General features: G+C 38.5%; 1 protein-coding gene across 1 annotated transcript in view; it reads right to left on the minus strand.

The window, feature by feature from the left end:
- Positions 1-21,435, minus strand: part of AASS (aminoadipate-semialdehyde synthase) — a 55,340-nt gene that overhangs the window by 23,290 nt on the left and 10,615 nt on the right. Inside the window, exons 3-13 of the mRNA XM_001502175.5 lie at positions 18,521-18,697; positions 15,758-15,842; positions 13,249-13,316; positions 12,997-13,143; positions 12,041-12,119; positions 11,789-11,916; positions 10,201-10,349; positions 8,561-8,683; positions 8,072-8,183; positions 2,881-2,940; positions 2,618-2,685 (exon numbers count right to left, since the gene is read on the minus strand). Of these exons, the coding sequence (XP_001502225.1) occupies positions 2,618-2,685; positions 2,881-2,940; positions 8,072-8,183; positions 8,561-8,683; positions 10,201-10,349; positions 11,789-11,916; positions 12,041-12,119; positions 12,997-13,143; positions 13,249-13,316; positions 15,758-15,842; positions 18,521-18,697 (1,196 nt within the window). The remainder of the gene's footprint in view (positions 1-2,617; positions 2,686-2,880; positions 2,941-8,071; positions 8,184-8,560; positions 8,684-10,200; positions 10,350-11,788; positions 11,917-12,040; positions 12,120-12,996; positions 13,144-13,248; positions 13,317-15,757; positions 15,843-18,520; positions 18,698-21,435) is intronic.

A 21,435-nucleotide genomic window follows, 5' to 3' on the forward strand; every position in this document is an offset into this window, starting at 1 on the left:
GAAAACAGTTAAAACCATAATTTTGAAATGACAAATGCCATGGGTTAAACATAGAAATCTAAGACAAGTTACTAGGCAGGATTTTAATTCTTAAACAGTTTATTCTGTTGGAATCTGTACCCCCTGACAGATAACTCGTTGTCTTTCCTACAAACTATGACTTCCAACACAGTGATTAAGTCTTATCCACCTTTGTAAACCCATTAACGCTCAGAACATTTCGTCTTAAATATGGAAGATACTCGTTAAAACTTTCAAATCAAATTCTCAAATACCAATGGAAAACCATGGAAATGGTCAGGTGCCAGGGGCTTATGCAGCAGGCTCTGTTGTTGGAATCTTTTAGGCCAGGATGTCTCTCAAGTTTTACCTTTTTCATTAATTATAAGTGAATAGAAATAAATATAGGGGGGTGGGGATGGGCAAAATGGTACAAACTTGTAGTTATAATAAGTAAGTCATGGAAATGTAATATACAGCATGGTAACTATAGTTAATAATATTGTATTGCATATTTGCAAGTTTCTAACAGAGTAAATCTTAAAAGTACTCATCACAAGAAAAAAAAATTCTAACTGTGTATGGTGACAGATGTTAACTAGTCTTATTGTGGTGATCATTTCACAATATATACAAACATCAAATCATTATGTTGTGCATCTGAAACTAATATAATGCTATATGTCAATTATAGCTCAATAAAAAAAGTTGTAATAATAAATAAATAAACACAAATATAAAATGTCCCTGCCTCTCTTCACCCCCAACACATTCATATTACTGATGAAGTGAGGTCTCCTTTAACTACCATCCCCATCCCATTTCACCTCCCAGAAAGAACCATTATTATTTGGTTATTGTATGTCCTTTCTAACAACACTTTTTGTAGTATGCGTAATTAAAAAATACTATTTTGATGTCCAAATATAAAATGTTCACAATATACTTTTGAAAACTTGTTCATAGATTCTAATGCTGTCCATCTCATCAGCAGCCCCAAACTCCACACTCCAGGCTCCAGGTTAATAATCACTGTGTTAAGTGATGAAGAGAACATAAGAATAAGGCAGGGTTCAAGATAGATTAAATTGCCTTTCAAAATGCAGTCTTCACTGTCAGTCTCTTGGCACAAGATTCCACCCGGGAAGGAGGGCAGAAAGTCCTGGCAATTGGAGCCAAGTAGACCTGCTGCTACATGAAATATGATGTATAAGGGGGAGATATCATCGTGACTGGTCACATTAGACACATCATTAGGATTAGTTTATAAGAGATCATCAGATGATGAAAATCAAAAGACAGAGAGGGGGCCAGCCTGGTGGCACAGTGGTTAAGTTCACACGTTCTGCTTTGGCAGCCCAGGGTTTGTTGGTTCAGATCCTGGGTGCAGACCTACGCACTCTTATCAAGCCATGCTGTGGTAGGCGTCCCACGTATAAGATAGAGGAAGATGGGCATGGATGTTAGCTCAGGGCTAGTCTTCCTCAGCAAAAAAGAGGAGGATTGGCAGCAGATGTTAGTTCAGAGCTAATCTTCCTCAAAAAATTTTTTAAAATTAAAAATTAAAGGAAAAAGAAACAGAGATCTACGAAAAATAAACACACATGAAGTTTCCTCTATAAGTGACTCTCCGATGGGTTTATAGAGCTAGCTGCTTTTTCAAAAAACAAATTATACACTCATGGTATCTTATGCCAGAATATTTCACTATTTCATTGACACATAAAAAGTAAATATAAGCAAACTAACACATACGAAAAAGCATAACAGTATACTTGATCTGACCAGATCGCGTATTTACTTCTTGTAGGCAGAAAAACTGAGAAAAAAAGATAAGGCAGTTTTTTGGTTTGTTTTTAATTTTATCACTCTGGTTTCTCCAGAGAATTCCATGCCTGAGTTATTTTGTTAAATGTGCATAGACCAGTGGAGGAGATATAAACACAGATCCAGTACAATCAGCTGAAGGGGACCAGAACATTCCAGAGATGTCAATGTTTTCAAACTTTGAGTAGTAAAATCAACAAAGGAAACAAAGGCCTTAGCTAAGTTCCTTTCTAAGAAAACTATTCTCCGGAGTAGTTTTGCCACATTACTTTTTAGCACCTTCCTCCTCGTAAGACTCTCCAGGGAAAACTGACCTCTACCATTTTCTTTCCTCATTTCTTTTCTTAATTTCTAACCAAGAGCCCACTTCCCTAAACAGTATATTAAACAAAAGAGAGTCCAAGAAAAACCAGACTGAAAGCACCACAGAAAGGGTTCATGTGCTCATTTTCCTTTGAGAAAATAACTGAGGTGCGACAGTATGCAAAATGCTAGAGGAAGAACAAGGGTTTCCCCAAAGGACATCCGTTTGGGTTTTCAATTGCTTATATACAAGTCTACATAGGATATTAGAAAGCCAAAAGGATGCTACAATATCATTCAGGGAAGAAGAATTCACACTGGTTTCAGCCAGTCACTTAGTTTGAATTTCCTATATTTACAGACATTTTCAAAATTTACATATTGAATAAACCTAGCATCACAAATTCACACGGAAGCATTAAAAAATACTCATGAGCTCCAAGATAAGAATAATTGCATAAAACAAGAGGATTTGAACAATGCTTACCTGCTCTCTCGGAGTTTCTGGATATATTTATACTTATCAGGCAATGTACCATTGGATGTAATCACTGCCTAAATGTATATGACACAAGACATCTCTTTAGTATCCACATTTTAGTCCCAAAAACATAGGCTTGTGACTGATAGAGAAGAGACAGAGTGACAGAGAGAGAAGGACAGAGAGAGACAAAGAGGAAGAGAAAGAGGAGAGAGAGGATGATGGTGGAAAAAATACACTCATGGAAAGAAATTCTTTTCATAACTTACATCTCGCACCACAGGAGAAAAATTCTGACTTTCAAGAGGTTGTGTTGCGTCTGACAATATCTGAAATGAAAATAAGATTGGTAAGAGATCAATGACATTGCAAAGAAGGCTTCTTCATGTTTGTATCCACATTAAAATATTAGTCAAAAGAAAAAAAGAATTTAGAATACAATTATCTGAAGATCACTGAATAGAAATAATCGGTAAGAGAAGTCAGTCTTCCACAAGCAGTGAATTCTGCCCCAAAGAGCAGGTCATTTTAGCACAACTTCCAGTTTTAAAACTAGAATGTGATTACAATCACCTTTGCTTGCTGGAAACACAAAACAGCTTATCCTTGCCCACCAGCGAGATGTGTCATACTGAGCATGCTGGCAAATATCACGAGCTTTACAGTCGCTCCTCCCTCAGAGGGTCTCTATCTCACTGCAAAGTTCAGGTTGCTCTATTAGAAGTCGAGAATGAGTCTTCCAGACAGCAGGGCCACCAACCCTGCAATAGGGAGTCTCCTCAGATGAATATTAGTTCTACATATAGGCACATTAGCATTTCAAAGTCCGCAAGGAAAATGACTTGAGCAAGTAGACCTCAAGAAGTCATCCACACTCTTCCCATTATCTCGCAAGAATGTCAGATGGTCAACCACAAAAGCCACATCTCCCATATTAACATCCTTCTAGTCCTCCTCTTTTCTTCCAAGGTATCCAACTCTTGAATAGACTGCCAAGGGATAAAGGTCATGAGTCAGCATGGTTGCTTCTGTTGGTCAAGCCCTTAGGGAGACAATCCTTCCTCCCCAATCATAGGCTAAGGTCCAGGACACTCACCCAACTAAGAAAGAGCAAAATGTACCTAGCAGATGCTGGCAGGATAGTATTTATTTACTTGTTAAAATAAATATAAAACTACTTTTGTGTATCTAAAACACAAGACATCTAGACTATGTATTCCCAGATATCTATTCAGGTAAGTATACCTATAAAACAGGGTATACTTTGGGGACCCCATGGAACTGACACACCAAGGGTCCTCCCACTGCTTCTTTTTCCCAGGCACCTTTGGAGTATCCCCTTCTCAATCAAACTTCTCCACCTCCCCACCACCCTACAGGCCAGGAGCCACGAGTAGACAATAAAATGAGGATCGAATTTCACTCGGCATATGATTAAACCACCAAACTCTTGTGTGTCTTTTCACTCTCTCTGCTCTTTATGTCAATTCTACAGCTTTATTTAGGCCTTACAAGAACCATGGGAACTACCTCCCACCTTTCTTCCTTCCATTTATCTCCAATCTAAAACACAAATCTGATTATTTCTCCTGTGCCTATTTAAAATAATGCAGTAGCTTTCCATGGCCTTTATGATAAAACCTCTAGCTCCCTGCGTGACCTACAAGGCCCTCTACAGTCTGGTTCTGCCTCTGCAACCTTGGCTTGCCCTTTTGCCTCATACCCAACACTTGAGTCCTAGAAACAGCTCAGAGCTGCTTAGTTGCAGCATGCTTTCCCATGCCTCTGTGCTACCCCATGTAGATGCCTCACGTGCTATTCCTCTACCTGGACCTCTCTTTTTGTCCTCCAAGATGCAGCTGAAGAATTGCCTCCTCTGTGGAGCCTTTACCAAAAGCTGCCCCCAAGCACACCTTGAAAGTAGGAACTGCACTTGGCATCTCACCATATGCCTGCTACATTATAAAATGGTTAATATTTAATAAATATATTAGTGGATACAGGAAATAATTACTTAAAATTAAATGGATCTTTTTCTTAAGAAAACTGAATAACTGTCATGAGTCCACCTAAAGAAAGGCAAACAAAAAAGAAACGAAAAGCTGCTCAGTTACTGCATTTACCTGTCTCCCTTGCTAGAATTCAACCATTACAACACTAGAAGCACAAGGGTCCTGAAGCATGTGGTATGTCTTGTCACTTTCACATATAACACATTGAGAGCTCATCACTCTTTCCTAGATTAATTTCAAGCTATTTATTCCACTGTTAAGACCCTTCCCAATATGGAACCAACATAGTTACCTTTTCTCCACCAGACTTGACAACTCACAGAAACCCAACGTCAGGTTAACTCCCACCTTTCCTCTCCTGTCTCCATCACATCGTATGCCTCCCACTCCCATGCAAAGGAACGAATCCTATACATGTGTCAAGAGCCAGCTCAAATGCCACCTCTTTTATAAAACCTTTCCTGATTCTACCCAACAGAACACGACCTCTCCACAACTACATTCACATCTTTCCAACAGCTGTCACATTGCACTTTATGGCAGGGTTGCACTCTTGTCTCATCCCCTTTCTGGACCTCATGCTTCTGTAGGTAGAAGCTGTGTTTTAATTCTCTTCATCCATAGCTGTGTCCTATTCCAACAGACACTCAGTAAATATCTCCTGAATTCAAATGAAACAAAACTTCTATATTGGTTCAAAATGATAGCCTGTGCCCTGCAAGCTACAGGGTCTGGATGGCCCTTAAGTCAATAAGGGGAATCTGGGGGCAAAGGACCATGCATATACTCTAAATACAGTTCCCACACAGTTAGCAGAAGAGAACATAGACAATATACTGAACTTTGGGGGGTAAGCAGATACACATATATCAAGACTATGAAATAGAGACAGTCATCAATTTTCACAAATGTCCAGTGCTTAAAGCTAAGGCTGAGATAGATGTCCCCAAAACAATCCCACCATAAAGTTTGAAGGACCATAGTCATGTAAAAAAGGAAGGAGCTGTGAGCAGTTTAGAGAAGTTGGCTTAGTCATCAGAATCTAAGCAATACCACCTCTGTCAAAACTTGGAGGAAATAACCAGAGCAGTAGTTGAGTTTCCTGCTCCTTTGGCATTTTCCTGAGGACAGGCCATGTGGTTCAAGGAGGTAAAAACATGCAGTAGGTTCACTGACTTTCTCATCTAAGGAAACATAAGTGGAACTCAGAGCAACCACAGCCTCAAGAGTGTGAGGGGGAAATGCCAGAAAGGATAGATTCAGAAAAAGTGAAGTTCCATGTAAACTCTGTTCCAAGTCTCTGGATGACCCCCCAGCTGAGCACGTGCAGGTCAGACTGTTGCAGCCCAGGTACAGATGAAAGAGCTGAACTTTTACTAGAGCTACCCTCCCACCTCAGGGGAGACAGTGTTTTCAGCTTAAGTCTAGCCAAGCTAATTGTCCACTAAAACAAAAAAACCAACACATTTCAGAGAAATGTAACATTCCAGAATCTCCACAGCATAACTACTGTATTCATATCATCCAGGAAACAATCCAAAATTATTCAACCTAAGAAAACTATGAACTGATCCATTCTTAAGGGAAAAGACAACCAATAATGTTCAACCCTATGCTGATCCAGAATTTCAGAAATATGAGGCAAAGATTGTAAAGTGGTTTTTATAACTATGCGCCATGTGATAAAGAAAAAGCGCACTCATGATAAATGAAAAGATAGAAATTCCCAGCAGATAAAGAGGAAAAAAAAAAAAAGAACCAAATAGAAATTTTAGAATTGAAAAGACAATATCTGAAATAAAAAATTCCCTTAAAGAGCTGAAGGAATTTATTCAGTCTGCAGGGAAATGATGCCAGAGAGAAATGAATGAACGTCATCAAAAACGGTAAACAGGGGCCAGCTCCCTGGCTGAGCGGTTAAGTTCACGCGCTCCGCTGCGGTGGCCCAGGGTTCGGATCCTGGCCGCGAACATGGCATCGCTTATCAGGCCACGTTGAGGCGGTGTCCCACATCCCACAACTAGAAGGACATGCAACTAAGATATACAACTGTGTACGGGGGGGTTTGGGGAGATAAAGCAGAAAAAAAAAGAAAGATTGGCAACAGTTGTTAGCCCAGGTGCCAATCTTTAAAAAAAAAAAACAAACGGTAAACATCCAGGTAAATTTATTACTACTTCTTTTATATATACATGCCTTTCAGCCACTTCGACATTTACAATTACAGAATGTTAGAACTGGAGGGAGCAATAAGATTATATATTAAAACAGCCTGATTTTACAGGAGAAACATCTGAGGCTCAGAAAGGAAGGCGTGCCCCGCTCAAGGCCAGAATGCAGGTCGACGTCTCCAGTGACACCTGGCATTTGTACTGTCCTTCTCACGTTACTTTAATCCCTCAGCACCAATCCCAGACCCACTACAGATCCAACACTGAATAAGCAACCTTCTCAGCCTTAACTTCTCTTTGTCTTAGTTTCCAAATCAGTAAGGAGGTTAATAATGGCACCGACTGGACAGGGTTCTCATGAGCATTTAAAAATTAAATATAGAGTAAGTTGAATATAGTCTGGCACATGGTAGGTGCAATATAACATCGTGTCCAACCATGATAATGCTAGCTGCCTGCATTTTCCAAAGCCTATTATGTCTTCCTGTGGACATATTCCAGGAGGAAAAGTAAAAGGTCAAAATGAAACCACCCAGGAAAGAAAGGAAGATCACAGCCTGGAAGTTTCACTTATTCATGCCCCACTAACTACTGTCTCATTTTAGTGTGAGAGCTCCTGAATAAAAGTAGGATGAAAAGGACAAGAGCTACTATTCATAGCTTTGGAATCATTGTCAGAGGTAGACATTACCAACAGAAATAAAGCAGGATTGGCATGAACATAGGATAAATACTAAAATTAGAAAGCTTATCTTTGGCAAAGAAAATGGAATTTAGATAACACAGTAGTATTTTAGTAGTCAATCACTGATCACAACAAAAAGTACATGACCTTGGCAAAGCTGTCACTCAAGTAAGCATTAGTGACTAAAATCCAATGAAATTTTCCATATTTCTGATTTTTCAAATCTGTTAATCACAGCACAGTAAGAATGCTTCAGTATGAAGTGACTTAGCCAGCAGAAAGAATTGAATATAAAACAAGTCTTATCTCACATGTCATGAACACTCTTATGCATTCTTATGTATGCAAAATATGCATAATGAGAGACAAATGTAATTGTAGTTAAGCATGAAGGCAGTTATATAACCATACTTCCCATGAGACAAGTAAGCAGAATATGCAAAATAAGGGTGTCAGTAAGTACTTCAGGGAAGGGTTGGCATTTCCTTTTACAACAGATTTCTTAGATACAGAAGACCAGAACATTCATAAGATGACTCCGTAGTTCTATTTAAAGCCCCAGAGTTGTTGTAGATGCCACCGGTCTGCTTACCATTTCTTCAACATAAGGGTAAAGCATGTCTCCAAAGTACTCTGTGGCTTCAATTGGAAGCTCTGCCGGCAAATTGTCAATGGAACACATCAGAATTCCAGAGCCTTCAACACTAGGAGAAGCAATATGCTTTATTCAGATGTACAAAATGCTATTTGTAAGCTCTAACTTTTCCAGATGTCTACTCCATTATATTTGCTTCATAACCATTTGTAATTTTGTACCAAAGCATGTAAGAAAATAAACAGGACTTTTCAAACAAAACTTTTTCCTTCTTCAGCAACTCACCTCCCATTTGAATATAGTGTATATGGATTTAAGTGTTCAAATTTGCATGTGGTTTTTCTACCAAATTTTTTAATACATTTAAGCATATCTCTAGAAATTTACCTAGCCTTCATAAAGATGTAAAATACTGAGTATTTTAACACTAGTATATAAAGGTAAGTGAACATATTATTATGCATCTAACAGCTTTAGCAAACTCACCTGTCATGAATAATGTGCTGGTCTGCATCATACATGCAAAAGGGATGCTCTATTGTCGTACACTCGGTCATAAACTCTATAGATCCTCCTGTGTCCGCTGAAATGTCACATATTGCCACAAGTCTGAAAATAACATCAATACTTAGCTGAGAGCATGGAACTCTGAAGTCTCCAACAAGATAAAAAAATGAATAAAAATGTAAGGTGCTTAGAAAATTTTCAAGGTGGATGCCTACTATTTCCTAGGCTCTTAGCTCTTTTTTCTACAGCTCACTGCTCAGGACACTGCGTTCTTCTGGGATACACAGACTCTTCCCCAGTGAGTTTCACTCTCCACAAGGAGGAGGGAGAAAAAGAAGGAGGAGGCAGAGGAGGGAGGAAGAGAGGAGAAGGAAAAGAAAGAAAAGTGGGAAATCCCTTCCCTAGAGAAATTGTTGAAAACAGACTAAAGTTAACCTACTTCACCAACTCCCTTCACCCTGGTTAGTACAACATAATTTTATATGTTATTACATGGAAATCTCTAGAATTATGAACAAATGTCTCAGCTCAGCATTTGAAATCCTTTAAAGGTTGACCACAATTTTCCTGCCCAATCTCCAATTACCACTAGCCTATATAAACACTATACCAGAGCCAGACTGTCCCGCTCACTGTGTTAAATTGTGTTTTGGTGGCTCCATATTTATCAAGCACCAAACCTACCACGTGAAATTCTCGTTCTCCTCACCCCTCCCTCTTAAGGCTTTGCTGAGCCCATGCTGTCTTCTAAAGTCTTGTGATATTGATTGCTTCTAGCATTCCCTTAGCATTTACTTCATGCCAGCTATGTGCCTGAGGGTAGCAACCATATCTTTTACTCTTCTCTATCCTTTAGCTTAGCAGAGTGCCAGGTAGACCGATGTTCCACAAATATTTATTGATTAATTAATTGAACATTTAATAATCATTTGAATGTATATTATATGTCAGGCAATGTACTGGTTACTTGTGACCAAGATAAATAAGATCCCTCTCCTTAAGATTAAGTTCTAGGGCCGGCCCCGTGGCTGAGTGGTTAAGTTTGCCTGCTCGGCTTCACTGGCCCAGGGTTTCACTGGTTCAGATCCTGCGGGTGGACCTAGCACCACTCATCAGGTCATGCTGAGGTGGCATCCCACATAGCACAACTAGAAGGACCTGCAACTAGAATATACAACTATGTACTGGGGGGTTTTGGGGAGAAGAAAAATTAAAAAAAAAAAGATTGGCAGCAGATGTTAGCTCAGGTGCCAATCTTTAAAAAACATGATTAAGTTCTAGGAGGAGAGGAAAAATCATAAACACAGGAAAATGAATGATCATGATTTCAGAAAAAGAACCAGAGTAACAGACTAGAGAGAGATGGGAATGGGGAAGCAAGAGAGGACCTCACTGGGGAAGCTACTTTTGAGCTGCATGTGGAGACACAGAAGCTAAGAAAGAGTTTCAAGAAGGAGGGAAGGTTAACTGTTAAATGCTGCCAAGAGGTCAAATAAGATAAGGCAGACAACTGGTCATTAACAGGCAAGTCCTGTGATATGTGGATTCCCCATGTGTGATACCCTTACAGTGAGCCCTGCTGCTAAAAACTGCCATCATTGCTGAAGTAAAGTCCCTACCTATGTGGTAATGCAGGGCAGCCTTCAACACCAGCATCTGAGAATTTGCCTGGAGCCAGGAGACTCTGAGCATCTTGGCGGGTTAGGAGACGAGGGGTGTTTTGTTCCCAGTAGATCCCATTAATTAAACAAGTTGTATATGGTGCGATCTGTAAAGCAACTTCCAAGTTCAACAAGATAGGAAACAGCATATTTCAATGCAGTGTGCTGAAAGACAGCTACCAGCAAAGTCCATGAGAAATCATTTAATGTTCCTTCTAATTGAATTCATTATTTATCAGATCAGTGGCCATCTTTTGACGCAAAGACAATAAATACCCACCCAGATTTCAGTGTAGAATTACCCCAGGATAGAGAAATATATGAACATAAATATATTGTGTGTTCTATAATGTATTGCATAGCCTAGAAAAAGGAAAGAAAAGAAAAAGGAATCAAGTGGCCTAGCACTCTACTTCCAGCTCCACCACCAGTGGAGTGTGACCTAAGTCATGCTACCTCAGCTTCTCTGGGCTCTGTTGTCCTTACCTGCCAGCTGGGGACAGTACGTACCCCAATCCTCAAAGGAATGCTGTAACTATTAAATCAGATAACTCTGTAAGGTCCGTGGGTAAATGTGCTACATACATGCACACATGGTAACTAGGTCACTATAAGTTTTAGGATGCATCCAATCACCAACACTTCTGTGATTGGAGAAAAGAAAAAGGATGGAAATTTACTAGATTCAAAATTTTGCAGCTTGAAACTAGTTTCAGAATTTTTATTTTTCAAGCATTCTCAAGCTACAGGTGAGAGTCCTTCTCTATAACATGCACTATATCCTATAACACTAAATCTAAAATCTAAAGATGCTAGAATCTAGAATCTAAAAATGCTTTGTTGTTCAAACATACTTAAAATTATTTAAAACATTCCTTTTCAAAATAAATGCATGCATTTTTGTTTTGTTTATTTTCTGTTGGTTTATTTTGAGGAGGACTGTTACATGATCAAAGACTACAGAACACACAAACATATTACTCTTCTTATAAGATGGGGTCAGTGTGCCAACATCAGAAGGATTTTAATTATAAGTAACTTTTTTATCCAGTGGGCATGGGTTTGTATTTATATAGCCACACTATTTCACCCTGGCCCTGTAATCAATGGCACGCATTTCAAGACAGTTGGCTGAGGGTGTGATTGCAATTTGTGGCCATAGAAGGAAGAAACCTATGTTGAGAGCAAACCTCATAAACACTGTGCTTTGCCAACAGTACTAACTAATCCAGGATAAATACAGAAATCAGTAATCCACGGGAAATGTTTTAGAACTACTGGGCACATGCAGACCTGAAGTAAAGACACAAACAGGCAAGCAAAGGGCATATCCACAGAAGCCACCCAAACCACTAAGCAAAGGCCACTCCAAACATCGATGAAGGCCAACAGCTCCTAAGGCTGACTCATGATACCCAAAGGGCTCACAACAAGTCAATATGGGGAACTGAAAACCAACATCCACATTCGTAACTTCTCTCCTTGAAAACGGTCTCGCTATAGTGAATCATGAGCAACCCACTCGGAAGCTGAATACGATACTCACGTCAGTACTAAAGCGGCTCATGTAGCGCTCAGGATACTTGTCATACTCTACAGGATCATATACACCATCTGTTTTCCTGACAAGATGATGATGACGACTTAACACCGTCCCATACACTTTTCTCAGGTCTTGCAGAGGAGAGAGAAATGAGTAAAGTGGGCGACAAGCGATAAAAATTTATAGCTGTACAATATTATAACACAGAAACTGTTTAAAACAGTACAAGATACATAGTCAGCGTCCCCCTCTTACCTCCAGTTTGGCAAACTTCTTTTAATTCATGTGGTTCCACATACTCACAGGGTAGTTCATTGAAGATATCTTGGGCTCCCTGTAACGACACATGAGTAAACATCTAGAAGTCAATAGAAGAGCCAACACATTTTCCTGCAAAGACTCCAATTCATTCTCCCCACAATGACGTAGATCCGCTTGTCCCGCCCTGCCACCAGGACTGTAACATGCAAGTACAGACGAGTTTCTTGCACACAGCCTGCAAAACAGATTTACTCCAGTTTGAATGGCACACACTGGGAGGGGCTTTCATTTTTTACTTAAGTTAGAGTAAAAACAAGAGTGTTTAGAAATGAGAGTACAATAAAATATTCCTATTTGCTTTTTGCTCCATTTCAGAAATTATTTCAAGTGGGGAAAGTAAAACATTAGATGCCCATCTCACAGTATAAAACAAATAGTGATGTCTTATTTCTAAAATATTTTACAACTGTAAGTTTCTCTGGGGGATCACAGATGTGTGCTCAAAACCACTCCACAATGAAGAAAGTATACATTCCAATCCTGAATTAAGCTTCCTAACATTTTATTGGCAAAACTCCAAGTCGTCTTGCAAAAGTTACCTTCTAGGGTCACTTTCAAACTTTTGGACATCTCAATGATGTAGGTAAAACAGATCACCCTAAGAACAGACCTTTACACCATTAACAATGAGTTATCCCTCTAAAAAGAAAAAAGAAAAGAAAAAGCATTCAAAGCCTCTGACAGCTTGGAATCAACTAAAAGCAAAGAAAATAAGTTTGGACCATTACTGCTCTTTACTATGGGCAAAGTAGATAGGTAAGAAAAGTTTCAAAAATAGAATGCCCATTCACAAAAAAGCAGGGCTCTGAACGCCCCACGAAAGCCCACAGCCTTTGCATTAGTTTCAGAGTTTCAGACTGCTTTACAGAAAGAAGACAGGTGGAATTTACCTTCGATACATTACCAGTCCCAGTGAACACAAATGTTAAGGGCCCTATGGACTTTGGCATCAAACCCAGAGAAATTTCATAGCCAGCATCGCGGACAGCTTGCACGGCCTGACTGCTGTTCCTGTAGTTATGAGCCATGCCAATGTGCTGAAAGCAAGCACATGATTCAAGTGAGTCTACCACCTGAGACATTTTTCTACTTTTGAAATGTAACACGTATTTTCAAAAAAGTAAACAAAATAAATATCTCACCATAAAAGGTGTGTGATGTCCCAAAGCAAGGAGCCTTAAACCCATTCCATGTAAAATGTTGATCATCCCTATTGCAGAATCAGACCAATAGAAAGACCATTAGTTGGGAGGAGTCGAAGCTGTTCTCTCTGCCTATTCTCCAACCTGTGGTGCTCTGAGGAAGCACAGACCACAGCATCTCAGAATTGGAAGGGGTCACAGTAGCCATCTTATGCATCCCTTCAGCTTCCTGCCATCAAAAACACCAACCCAGCTGCATCCCCATCTATTCCCTCCACTTTCAATCCTGCTACAATGGAAAGAGTGTTTCTCTTCTTCTCTAAGGTTAATCTCTCCACCTTTGCTCCAGATCCCATTCCTTCTTGCCTCTCTAAAAACTTCACTTTTATTCCTTTCACTATCCTTCTCTATTGGGTCATCCTTACCAACATTTAAACATACTTCCATTCCTCCCATACCAAAAACAAATGAGCAAACAAAAACAAAGCCATCATTGACCCTATGACCCCCATCAGCAATTTTAGTGACCTAAATAGCTAAACTCAGTGGACACTTTTCAGATCTTGACTTACTTGTCAGAGACATTTGGCAATGTGGAGCCCCTCTTTGTTGGAACACTCTCTTCCCTCAGCACCTCTGACTTGAAAATTTTCATCCCATATTTCTGTGCATGCTTCTTCCCATGCCCATTCCTTTTATATAAGTGTCTTCTGCCCTTTCCTCATATGTTAATCAGCCTCAGAATTCTCTCCCAGGCCCTATTCTCTTCAATCTCTTCATTTTCTTCCTTAGCTAATGTCACCAAGTCCTAAATTTCAAGTACTTTCTGTATGCTGCTGACCCCAGGTCTGTATCTCTAACACAGACATTTTATTTCAAGCCCTAACCAACCCCACCTTATAGATTTCTCAATCTGGATGTCTTGCAAATAGCAAAAACTCAGCATGCCTGTAGCAAAGACCTCAGCACCCCTCTCCTTTTTTATAGAACAGAACTTTCCTTCTTCATAACCCTATCAAATTTTCTTTGCTTTTTATTCTGAAGTCAACTTTTAAAGGAATAATTTATGTACAATAAAATGCTCCAATTTAAAGTGTATACTTTGATAACTGTTAACAAATGTACACACCCATATTACTACCAACATAATCAAGATACAGAATAATCCCCCCACCCTAGTCGATCCTCCCAATCCTTGGCCCCAGGCAACTAGTGATCTTATTTCTGTCTATATAGATTAATTTCTTCTACAGTGTCATATAAGTGAAATTCTAAGTATATACTCTTTTTTTGTGTGTCTGCTTTCACTCAGCGTAATGTTTTTGAGATTCATATATACTTTGTGAGTATCAGTAGTTTGCTTCTTTTTATTGTTGAGAAGTTTTCCATTTTATGAATATGCCAGAATTTATTTATCCATTCCTCTGCTGATGGACATTTGGATTGTTCCCAGGCTATTAGGAATGAAGCTACTATAAATAAGTCTTTACAAGAAAATAATTCATTCTCCTTGATAAATTATCAGTGGAATTTACTTTGTACATTGATATTCACGTTTCTTATTTCTTCTTGAGTTGGTTTTGGTAATTTGTGCCTTTCAAGGGTCCTGGGTGGGGACATAGCACCGTTCATCAAAACATGATAAGGCGGCATCCCACATGGCAGAATTAGAAGAACCTACAACTAGGATGTACAACTGTGTACTGGGGAGCTTCGGAAGAAAAAAAAAAGGAAGATTGGCAACAGATGTTGACTCAGGGCCAATCTTCAAAAACAAAAAAAGATGCTTTAAAAAAAAAAGAAAGGTTGTTCTGTGACCCAGAATATGGAGCATCTGGGTGAATGTTCCACATGACTTGAAAAGACTGTGTATCCTGCAGTTGTTGAGTGGAGTTTTCAATAACTGTCAGGTGTGTCACAGAGAGTGCTCATGTTTTAGTGCCCTACATCCCTACAAATTTTCTGTCTATTTGTTCTGACAATTACAGACCATTAAGTGGTCTAATCCAATACAGAGTTATAACGTATGGTGGTGTTTCTCAACTACAGAAGGTTCAAAGTAACATTGCGAGAAAAATCAAGCGGCGCTTTCCCCTAAACTCCAGCTCTTATTCTTTCTATGCTGCTCCTCTGTTGGTTCCTGTCGTGTACCTTTTTCCTCCCTTTTTCCCCCTCCTGCTCCCCAATGACTCACTGCCAAACTGACCTCTCCTTCTAGTCTTCCAAACAGAACTACCCAAGAAGCCAGAGCCTGTCCACAGTTGTTACCCTCCTCCCTGCTCTCTTTCATTTTTAATATTTGTAATAAATATATTTTAATGATTTACCTTCTTATTCTATTCCTCTGATATTCATCACCCTTAGTCACATCTCCATGTTTATTTTTATTGGTGGAAATGAACACTCCCAATCCATTGCAACAGAAAAGAGAGGAAAAACGAAAAAAACAACTATTGATTCCCCAGGCAAATTTAGAAAGTGGGTGACGTCAAAGCCCAGGCATACCTACCTGCCACACCTGCCCACTGTCCAAACGCCACTACCCGAAGTCCTCTATGATCCACCATTTTCTCATAATCAATAAGTCGGATTTCCTGAAGAAAGGATAAACAATTTCTCAACCAGACCCATCAACATTAATTTCAGTGAGGAAAGCACATATATGAGCAAGTCTTGACTTGCTAACATAAGTTACCATTAGGTGCAACATGAAATATTTAGAAAATGCTGGGTCACAACCCAATGATAGGTTTGTATTACAGGTGAAAGAACGGTCCTAGCAGGGTGCTAAACACCCCTTGATGGTAGTCAACAAAACAATAAAGGCATGATTTTCTTTAACTTTTAGTCCAGCACCATCTACAAATATATCTACAGCTCACTCATCTTTTCTTTTAGTCTCAAAGAAAACAAGTCCCTCCTGAGACTAATCCTATGAGCTAGAGCCCAGCTCTTTTCCATGTCCTCTGAGACCACTCTTCTTGAACTTTTTCTCTTTCCTGCATCATCTCTTTTTCCATTGCTTCTTCCCCTCCATTCCAAATACACCCAGATCTCTTCTACCTTAAAAATAATAACAACACTCCCTCTCAAGTCCATACACAAACCTATATCTCATTCTCTTTCTCTCCTTCCCTCCCTCTCTCTCTCTTGCTCTATCTCTTTCCCTCTCTGACTCTCTCTCTCCTCTTTTTTTTCTCTCTCCATCCTTTCACAAGTAAGCTTCATTTAAAAAGTAGCACATGATGCATCCTTTTCACCTCCTCACCTTCACTAAAACCACATTCTTCCACTTTTCTTGAAAATCTTCCCTCTCTCAGCAATGTCTTATGAATTCATGCTTAAAAGGTATTGACACATTGGCATTACAGAATATTTTAAACATTTTATTTCCTCAAAGATCATATGATTTCTACCATGTGCATGAATTTAATAATGTTTAATATTCATGCAACTCCAGGTAATTGGTTACAAAATGCTGCCAAAAAGCAGCCCTGCTGGGTCCGTTTTTATTAATTTGCTTGTAATGAACAAAAGTTCATATAATAAAAAAATGTTTCTAAAGTACTTTTTAAGGAGTTTATTTGCTTAAGGTGAAAACGTTCTTCTTATAACATTATTTCTATTAATTACTTTCTGAATTTGTTCTTTAGAAATCCTGCAAATTAACTACAGCCCAGCTCTCGCATACATGAAATTAGTAGGCATGATTCTATATGTCTATATAAAATACATTTGCCTTCATTGCTTCTACGTTTGTGAGCTCTCCTTTCCTGTGCTCTATTCTCAGATTCTAGTCGAGTTTCCAATGTTCTAGCATCCTTACGCCAGGTCTTGGACCTCGGACTTCTCTATCCACACCCACTCGATACCATCAAGTCTCTGACAACTACAAAATGTATCAGGAGGAACTGCCCTCCTGAGCTACAAATTCATATCCAACGGTCCACTCAGCATCTGCCTTTAAATGTCTAATGGACAAATTAAACTCGACTCTTGATCCTCCCATCCAAGCCTGCTCTTCTTGCGGTAGCATCATCTTAATCTATGGCAACTCCTTTAAGTTGCTCAGGTCAAAATCTTGAAGTTATCTCTGACTCCTCTTTCTCTCCGATTTCACATTCATTTCATCAGTGAATCCTGTAGGATCACACCTCTCAAACACACCCAAGCTTTGTCCACGCATCGCAACCTCCATTACCACCACCCTCATGCAAGCCACCATCACTTGTAGCCTAGAGTCCACACTAGCCTAGATTAACAATCTTATCAATTTTGTTACCCTTCTTCCACCTCCCACTATTATCCACACAGCAGCAGAACAAGCATTTTAGAACATGAGCTACTCTAACCCTCCACTCAAAAAGACCCTCAGGCATTTTCACTATTATCCTCTCTGTTTGGAGGACTCTTCCCAGATGGATATGACTTGATCCTCCATGTCCTTCAAATCTTTGCTGAATGCCAACTTCACAATGAGGCTCCCTCGATCATCCTATTTAAACTAGCATTGTCACCTCCCCAGTGCCCAGCACTCCTTTTCTCCTTCTGCATCATATTTATCTCCATTACACACATCACCAAATAACATGGGAGATGTCTTATTTATTTATCATCTGTCTCCTCCCACCAGAAGGTAAGTTCTGTGAAGACAGGGATATTTTATTGTCATTGCAGTAAAAGTGCCAGACACATTGTAGGCACTTGATAAATATTTGTTGACTGAATACTCTGTATTTTAAACAGCGAATAGTTTTCCCATAGTATTTACATCTCAAAAAATTCTTTTGTCCTTTTTGAATGCTAATAATGCAAAAGTCTTCAGTCTAGGTCTGCCACTACAGAGCTGTGCAACCTCAGGGAAGTCACTTCACTTCTCTGAGCTCTAAAAGAAAAATTAGGGTGGTGGATTACATGATCTGTGATGTTCTTTTCAGCTCTAAAATTCTACGTGGTAATATGTGACCAACAAGCCTTATAAATTGGTAATCATTTTTGGGAAACACTTCTATCATTGTTTGCATTTCAGAATACAAAAGGAATGACATACGTTTGGTTCCTCTTATTACAAACTCCAAACTTGCTCCACAGAGGAGCCCTAAGAGCAGCAGAACTATGCAAGCACTAACTCACAGGTCCCCTTTCTTATTCCAGTGGATAACATGGTATATTTCTTAGGTGCCAAAAGAGAACTAAAACTCCATTTGACAGTTAAAAGTAAAAAAACATTATGTTTCTCTGTTAATATTTATGACCATTGGTCACTAATTACCTGTTTTAGAATCTCATCCAATAAGCTCATATTGGCCTCCTGAGCCTTTATTGTGTGCGAGAAGAAAGCATAAGTCTTCTTGGACATTAATTTTTCCTCTGGGGGTCTTTTCACTCCCAAAATTAGACAAGCTTCAGAAATATCCTCCTGAAGAATGCCACCAGCTTTGACATAATCCTGGGAATGTAAATTCGGTTAAAAGTTATTCCACTAATTTGTTGCATTCTATTTTCTTTAATAAATAAGGGTAGCAATTAAAGGCACCACCTTTTGAAAGAATAAACTCTGTAAGGACTAGAACAAATAATAGAACAACTATTTTTAATATTTTTACTTTCTAGGTAAAGCTAAATCTATCGTGTTTGACTTGTATAGTAAAAAAAAATTAGAAAATTCAGCAAATACTCATATTTAAGAACAGTTTATAGTTTGATCAAAACCACTAGCACACATGATTTAAATATATTTGTGAAATGTATATTTTATACCAACAATGCACTGAAACATTAAACACTAAATAGTGACAATACGCCGCTGTATTTTTAGAAGAGAGATGTCTGCAATATTTTTCTTTTTCTTTTGGTTTAATTAGTGTTTATTATTGCCCTACTCTGTACAATGGACTGTGCTCAAGATGAGACGATAAGATACAAAGAAAAACAAATGAGATCCTTCCTGTAAAGGAGCTCATGAAATACAGTAAAACGAAATCAGGAACACAATAAATGAGGCTGAATTCAAAGAACATACGATCAGCAGAATCTAAGTGACATATTACTTTAATGGAGAGTGAGGTAATTGCCAGGTGAAATGAAAATATGGAAATTTAAATTAATCTGAAAGGCTGGGTAGAATGTGGAGATATGTAGAGGGGAAACACAAGGTGGCAATATCAGTAAGAGGAATTGAAGGAATATATACAAATATGGAGGCAGGAAAGTAAGATGTTTAGGGTAGGATGGGTAAATCAATCTGGAAAATAGACTGAATATTATCGTGGGTAATATGAACTTCATTGGATAAAAATAATAATCATTGACATTTATAAATAAGTTACTATGTGCTTTGCTAAGCTTTTTGCATGAATTATCTCATTTAATTCTCATCAAACTCCCATGAGGTAGGTGCTATTTTCGTCACCATTTTATCAACAGGATACCTGAGGCTTACACAGTTAACTGAGACTGCACAGCTAACACATGGAGGCAGTAAACAGTCATTTCAGATTTTTAAATCAAAGAATGGCATTATCCAGGTAGAATAAAAGAGAATCAAAGGTGGCAGTTGAATTAAATGAAGATAAATCTAGTTAGGAATCTACTTCAAAGGAAAGTATAGTGGACAGAAGAGAGAGTAAAAGAATGAACATAAGGTTCACACGTGGTCTTTTTGAAAACGGTCTATTTGCCCATTTATAGTAGACTGGTTAAATAAACCACAATAAACCATGGAGTAATTACTACAGGGCCACTAAATGGAATGAAGCAGATCACTGTGAACTGACATGGAGTGATTTCCAGGATACACTGTTCACTAAACAAAGCAAAGTGCAAAAGAGTATATATAGTATCCAACCTTCTGCATAACACTGAAGGGGAAACAAGAATACACGTGCACACACACATGCTTATTTTTGCAAAAATAAATATAGGAATGACAGATCAGAAACTAATGAAAATCATAACCTGTGGAGTGGATGGGAACAGGATGTAAGGGGTTAAGTGGAGACCAAGCCTTCTATACATTACATCTTTTTACATGGTTTTAATCTTTGAAACTTGTAAATGTTTAACTTATTTGAAAAATTAAATTAAATCACAAGATTTAAAAGCAAACATTAGAATTTAATAGAAATCAAAAATAAATGAATCCAACTAAATATCATATTGACAATGAAACCACATAGAAAAAAATCATTCAAATAATTTTGAACACAGTATTGTGAATATTCTTTGTGAGATGTTTTCCAAAGGGAAAAAAAAAACTTCAAAGAAACATTAAGCTCCATTTAATAGGTTTATTGTTGTAATATTAGTATTGTGATTCCAAAACGATTTTATGCATATTACAGGATAAAGCAAAAATTGTGCATTAATGTTATGAAGAATTAAGATTTTTACTTTTGGAGAAAGATGCAAACATAAAATTTTGAAGGTAGGAAAAACCTGCCACATTAAATTTCAATTGGGAATATCTTACTGACTCGTGATTACATAATATATATGTATATGGGTGTGTGTCTGTATCTATGTATTTCTTAGCTCTGTCCACTAAATGAGCCCAAGAGCAACAATATCTCAGTAACAATAAGCACATCTAACACCAGATATCAGATCCTGGTTTCTATTTACGAAAAGAAATCAAGGCTCCCTGATGAAATGGCTAATTCCAGGAGTGGGGCAGAAAAAGCACCAGGTGAGGCTAGAACAATTTGTTGTTGCAGGAAACAAGAGAGCTCAAAGATAAATGGATTCATGTCTAAAGGACACAGGAGCCCCCTTAAAGGGACTCTCACCACCCCAAATTTGGGATAACTGGAACATTAAAAAGAATAATGGTTAATGCATTATCATACATTAAAAGAAAAAGACCTGTGCATCCATAATGGTACTCTAAAGAGCAAGGGAAAAGGGAAAACTAAGGGAAATCTCTTTTCTACAGAGAATACCCGAGAATAAACTTGGGAGGGTGATAAAATCAGAAATTCATCACTTTGTAAGCCTCTCTGTAAAAACTGATTCAGGCAAAGATTATCAATGGATCCTAACTAACATCATTAGCTGAAAGGTTGTTGAGGAACAAGAAATTCACAAGTCCTAAAACATCCCACAGATGACTCTGTAATTGCAGAGGGAGAAAGGTAGTTTTGCAATGGAGAGATCTGGTGGGAACCACACCTCAGGCAAGTGATCACA

This window comes from Equus caballus, chromosome 4 (assembly GCF_041296265.1).
Source record: "Equus caballus isolate H_3958 breed thoroughbred chromosome 4, TB-T2T, whole genome shotgun sequence".
Lineage (NCBI taxonomy): Eukaryota > Metazoa > Chordata > Mammalia > Perissodactyla > Equidae > Equus > Equus caballus.